Genomic DNA, 6,316 nt, shown 5'->3' with positions numbered 1-6,316 from the left:
TCCTACCAATACCAAATGTTGTTATATCTCATATGTGTTGTAACTTGTAAGAGTTTGATTCTATATTTTAATGTAGAAAGTATTATATATATTTAACATTGTTTTCAATTTTTATTTTATTTATATAAAAAAATATTCCTTTTATATTTCTTGCCTTTCTAATCTATTCATATTTATTTTTTAAATTTGCATAGTTAAATTTAAATTCACATATGTTGGTTTTAACAAAACAATCAACTTTATTTGAGAATTAGATGTTCCTATTCATTTTTAAACAATCAATGTGTAACATATAAGCATTTTGTCTTGCAATCACAAGTTCCATTTCCATTGCTTAACTCCATGGTTAAACTATAATATATGTTGTCCTATTTGTAGGAATAACAACATACTTATTTAATTTATTTAAAAGAGCAGATGATTAAACGAAATAAACATTTCTCCAAATTTTATAATTCAATCAGTGAGTGTACTTATTACTTTGAAAAACTTTTACACTGAAGTTCATAAAATCATATAAGAAAACTAAAATACTATATCACTTCAAATTTGGAAGGAAACACTTGGTATTCCTTTTAAAAAAAGTCAAGACACATATAAAAATTTATTAATATTTAACTCACTTTAAAGACATTAAAGGTCATTTAACTCAAAAATAACTTCTATCCAATAATTTCATACATTCCTCCCACAAATAAAAAAATATTCATATATGTTCAAGATTGTATTTAAATATTACATAATCTTTTAGTTAGCTAAATTTATAGTCACATATATACAATATATATACATAAGAATTTATATTACTTATTAACACCATAATTCGACCCATTATTTGCTTAACTCAATATTGGTTTCAAAGCCAACTAAAGAAAAACAGAAACGATCTTATTGATATTAGACCAAAACATGGGCATACAAACATAATCACTTACACGGAAGATATTTAAAAAAATAACTTATTATTGCAACATGAAGAGTTTACATAAGCAGTTAATTAGAAAATCTATAATACAATAAATGTATTGGAAACAATATCAGTCAATGATAAGATTGGATCCTCAAAAGCAAGAAACAACATCTTCATAATTCATAAAAAATAAACGCCACAATTATACACATCTGAACGAAATGGTATAAACATATAGTGTATAAATAAAAGTGACGGCAAAGCCCGTATATGCCTAATTAAAACGAAATAATACAAAAGAGAAAACGAAAAAGACCAAAAAAAAACAAGAAAATGCCAACTACACCACAACCCACGCGTTGCGTGGGGAAGCACCTAGTTTTTTACAATGCGAGACATATAAACTCAAAACATATTTGCTGCAGCTAACTCAGCGAAGACTCTATTAAAAGGGGCAAACTGATTCAGCCCACTCTTTGTCTCACTAAAAAAGTTTAAGGCCCAACACTTTTTTCGATTCTGTATATATCTTATCTATCTGGCAGGGGTGTGAGTATGTGAAGAAAAAAAAGTTAAAAATGACAACAACAAAACAAGAAGGGAATAGTGAAAAAGAACACTTTAAATCCGCAGGTGACTTTGAAAAAGAGAGTTAACAATGATAAGGTCTTCTCCGAAGCGCAACCTTAAACTTTTCTTGTAATGGGCATTATTGTGATCACACACAACACTTCCATTTTTATTAAACTTAAAAGACAGATATCATGATTGATTTAGATTACTTGTCTTCACGAGTTTTAAACAATTTTGGACCCACCCACTATATATATTTTGATCCATATATATGTGGCTAGCTAAACTCATACTATATCTAAAACAGCGTAGTACTAATGCTTTAAACTTTAATTTTCAGATGAAAAAAAAAAGTGTTTATATGTATAGGCGTATAGCTATGCAATTTCAAACTAGGGTCATCACCTTCGATTGCGGTGCGGTGCTAGCGCTTTATCTGAATTTTGTGTGAGTCGTTGGAATCGAATCCAATCCACCAATCTGCCTCCAAAAAAACTATACGTTTTCAATCATCCTATTTTGTCAAGCGACATCGATTGTTTCTTAAAGCTCAAGATGTACTAATTATCATACAGTATGGTAAGTAATCATAACACACACACATACACATGTATATATCTATATCAGTAAAATACTCAACAATAATTGTGGGGTAAAGTAAAAGTAAAATAGCCACATTGAAATTTTGAAATCTGATTAAGAAAATGGGTCACTTTACATATTACAAACAAACTAAGACAGTAAGTAAGACCTTCTTTAATTAGAAACATGTTTGATGTTTATAGTAAATGAAGAGTTATATCATTTGTTTTTTAGCTAGTTAAATCTAGTTGTATTATATATTACTTTGTTTCTCTATAGAAATACATCATTTGGAGCATACAAGTGAAGCAAAATAAGTAAAACACACAAAGAAAAAGGAGTATGAATGAATACACACATGAGAAGCAAATTAGGGAAGATCCATCAATTTATAGCTAGGGAGAGGGTATAAAAAGATAACTAAATGAAGCTGAACTAAGTAGATAGATACGAGCTATATCCCATTAGTTGAGGATCGGAGCAATCCAGACTTTCTGTGAATCGTTTAAAGGATTTGTAGGATCAAAATGGTTTAAAAGTCACTTGATACAGTTTTGAGTATCTTTCTTTATCCACAACTCATTAACCGTCATAAGTTGGAGAATCCAATTATCAGTGTCGCTAAAGATATTGAGCTTAGGTAAGCGGAAAAAGGAAGACCTTACCCAATTGATAATGGTCTTTGAGAATGACGACTATATCATATAACCCACTAGTTACTACTAACTTATTGTTTTGAACTTTATTAGTACTAGTATTTTACATCTATAAACTCTTAAGCAATGAATAAACCAATTCTCTATCATTCTTTCTCCTTTTTTTATCCAACCAAAAAATAAATAAATGATAAGAATGTAAAGAGTATGTTCACTCACTTCAAAAAAAGGTACCTTATCTTTGAAATATACATTTTATTTTTTATTTATCTATGAGAAACATATATAGAACCAAAAAGAGAAGAAAATGATCACCTTAGTATAAAAATATATAAAAAGAAAAAGTAAAACAAATCAAAGGCATAATTACGTATAAGTGCTTATAATTAACCCTAGGAGTAATCTCCGACAAAACTATACCCGGCCATAATTTTTTTAAAAATCCTTGTGAAAGAAGCTTACTCACACTGTTTTACACATGAATGTTATTCAATTAAGCTCTTACTATTCAACCACATACTATCTTTAATTAATACAAAACATATAATTTTATTAATTAATATACACAAAAGAAAGAAAGAAAATAAAGGGAAAATATATACGATCATCCCTCTCTTTTTCTTCTATCATCTTTCCCACGCTTTCACGCTTTGCCTCTATTTTTTAATTTATATATTTCTTCTCTTTTTTTGAAATAATTCGTTTTTCTTCTTTTTTGCTGTCAGAAGCCAAAAAAAAAAAGCTGAATCTCTCTGTTTTTTTTTTTTTTTTAATTTGTTGGTTGCTCTCTCTCTCACAGTCACAACAATTTCAATGGAGACATTGAAGAAGAATCCATCAGTGAGAAGAAAAAACAAGTTAGCGAGAACATTCCAGAAGGTATGCAACCTAAGAACAACCTCGACGAAGGTCTCCTCCACCAACAACGGAATCGGAATCTGTATGTTGAAGAAATCACATAATCCAAACTTCAACGTCGACGAAGACGACGACGACGGAGGAGACTCTGTTTTCGATTTAAAAAGCACTTCGAGCAGCACCAGAAGCGGAGAGCTCAAAATCCGAGAGCGTCGTCGAGCTGTCTTTGAAGCCGTCGTCGCTAAGATCTTCGCCAGCACGACTACGATCAAAGCCGCTTACGCCGAGCTTCAGATGGCGCAGCGTCCGTACGACAACGACGCTATACAAGCGGCGGATACCGCGGTGGTCGAGGAGCTGAGAGCGTTGTCGGAGCTTAAACGGAGTTTTCTAAGGAAGGAGCTGAACCTGTCTCTGCAAGTCGCGATTATGTTGGCTGAGATCCAGGAGCAGCAGAGCTTGATGAGGACTTACGAAATCACGATTAAGAAACTCGAGTTCGAAGCTACGGAGAAGCAATCGAGGATCGATGAGTTGAAGACGAGTCTCGAAGAGACCTCCGCGGTTAACAAATCGTTGGAGAAGAAACTCACCACGAGCGGATCGGTTTTGATCTCTGTGTTTGATAGTATTCGAATTTCGAATCCGAGTTTGAGTCAGTTCGTTCAGGTTTTAGGTTTCACGTTGAGATCCGTTAGAAGCTTCGTGAAATTGATTGTGAAGGAGATGGAATCAGCGAGCTGGGATCTCGACGCAGCCGCTTCCGCCGCCGTTTCGATTCGCGTTAAAAACGCTTCAACCGTTTTCGCCAGGCCCAGCCACCGCTGTTTCGCGTTTGAATCGTTCGTCTGTGGGAAAATGCTGGAAGGTTTCGAATCTCCAAATGATAATTTCGAATTCGAAAACTTGAGATCCGTTGACCCGGTTCGGTACTTGACCCGGAACCCGGGTTCGTCTTTTGCGAAGTTCGTGGTTCACAAGTACTTGAGCGTCGTACACGCGAAGATGGAGTGTTCCTTCTTCGGGAACTTGAACCAGAGGAAGCTGGTTAACTCGGGTGGGTTTCCGGATTCGGGTTTCTTCGCGACGTTTTACGAAATGGCTAGACGGATCTGGCTTCTACACTGCGTGGCGTTTTCTATAAGCGAGAACGTCACGGTGTTTCAGCTCAAAAGAGGTTGTAGATTCTCTCAAGTGTATATGGAGAGTGTGAAATCAGGCGACGAGTCACTCTTCTCCGGTGATAATTCGGATATCCGAGTCGGGTTTACGGTCGTTCCCGGGTTTAAAATAGGCGAGAACGTTATACAAAGCCAGGTTTACTTGTCACCGGGTAACGGTTTTCCTCCGCCTTCTTCATGAAACCATACAAAAATCACAAGCGGCGGTGGTGGTTGTGACACGCGCCGGAGGAAGAAAAAGAACGGTGGCGCGTTTAAAAGGAGATGTGGTGGGGGCATGAGTCCTTGGTGGCAGCAAGACTGGCAAGTGGGACAGGTTTTAGAGAATGTGATGGAGACAGAAAAATTGGCGCGAGGGACATAAATCATCATTGATGAAATAGTTTAGTGAAACAAAATGATAAATTTTTATAAAAAAAAAATGTTTTAAAAGTTTTAGATTATAAAATACATCTAAAGTAGAAATGGCATGGAAGTATTCTGTGTTTTTTTATTTTTCTTTTAACGTACAAGTTTTTTTTTTTTGTTATATATATAAACCTGATATAGTTTTGGAGTTGGTCGGAACATGCTTGTAAATATTTTTATTTATCAATCTAAAGCTAGAGATATTTTAAAGCTATCTTATAATTATGACAAAGGTTTATGAAGATAGTGGAGTGAATTGAAAAATAAGTTCAGAATCGGTTTATGAAGTCAAACATGTGGGCTGGTTTTATTGAGTTGGTTAAGATCAGTTTTAGCTAATATGAGTGTTTGTTAATCGAATGTGAGTTGAAAGTTATTAAGAAAAAAGAAAAACGTGTATATAATGAATGGAGAGGATCAGAGGAGAGAGTGAAAAAATACGATTTGGTTTTTGGGCAAGAAGAAGAGAGAGTGAGACAGATGTGTGTGACGTAAATAAGACAATCAATCTAGTGAAAGAGATAGAGAGACACACCAATGAGAGGTTTCCACTATGCGACCGATTTTTATGAAATCTACTTATTAGGCAAACTATTCAATGCCGTTTGTATATTATTAATTCCTTATAATTTAAAGCTAGTAGATGTGTTGTGTGGGTTGGTCTGGCATAAATTATTAAGTAGTGATAAAAAAGAAAAACAAATGAAAAAGAGACAATTAATATTTTAGATATTAAGATTTTTTTCATTCAATGCATATTTTCAATTACTATTTGTAGAGTTAATTAGTTGGCAATTTGATCCAAGGAAAATGACTGTATTTGAAGTTTCTAACAATCTATTCTTGAGTCTGGAGAAACACGACGTTTGGTGGTTGTCATCGTTTCGACGAAGAAGTGTCACAGATTTATGGAGACAGAACAAAATATTGAGACATATATAGAAAAATCATCAAAAGTTGACCATAAGAAATAAAAAAGAGGTTGGGTTCAACCCTTGCACCAATAGACATTTCAAAAACTTGTGGCCTTTGAAACTGTTAGATAGTTATAAGGACTGAATCACTAACTTGTTGTACTTAAGATATGAATCGAGCCTGGCTGCTATTATAACATTGAACGATTTGGTTATACAAGAACATAAAGATAC

The 6,316-nt window shown here is 34.0% G+C and overlaps 1 protein-coding gene across 1 annotated transcript; it reads left to right on the top strand.

The window, feature by feature from the left end:
- Positions 1-3,352: 3,352 nt before the first annotated feature.
- Positions 3,353-5,382, top strand: LOC104776964 (protein GRAVITROPIC IN THE LIGHT 1-like). The gene has a single exon (XM_010501144.3). It carries the CDS (start codon positions 3,535-3,537, stop codon positions 4,939-4,941), a length of 1,407 nt encoding a protein of 468 aa, XP_010499446.2. The 5' UTR covers positions 3,353-3,534; the 3' UTR covers positions 4,942-5,382.
- Positions 5,383-6,316: the final 934 nt, after the last annotated feature.

Source organism: Camelina sativa, chromosome 3 (genome assembly GCF_030686135.1).
Source record: "Camelina sativa cultivar CO46 ecotype springtype chromosome 3, ASM3068613v1".
NCBI classification, from domain to species: Eukaryota; Viridiplantae; Streptophyta; class Magnoliopsida; order Brassicales; family Brassicaceae; genus Camelina; species Camelina sativa.
Note: the sequence above shows the minus strand (reverse complement) of the source record. Positions and strands in the feature narration are given on the sequence as shown.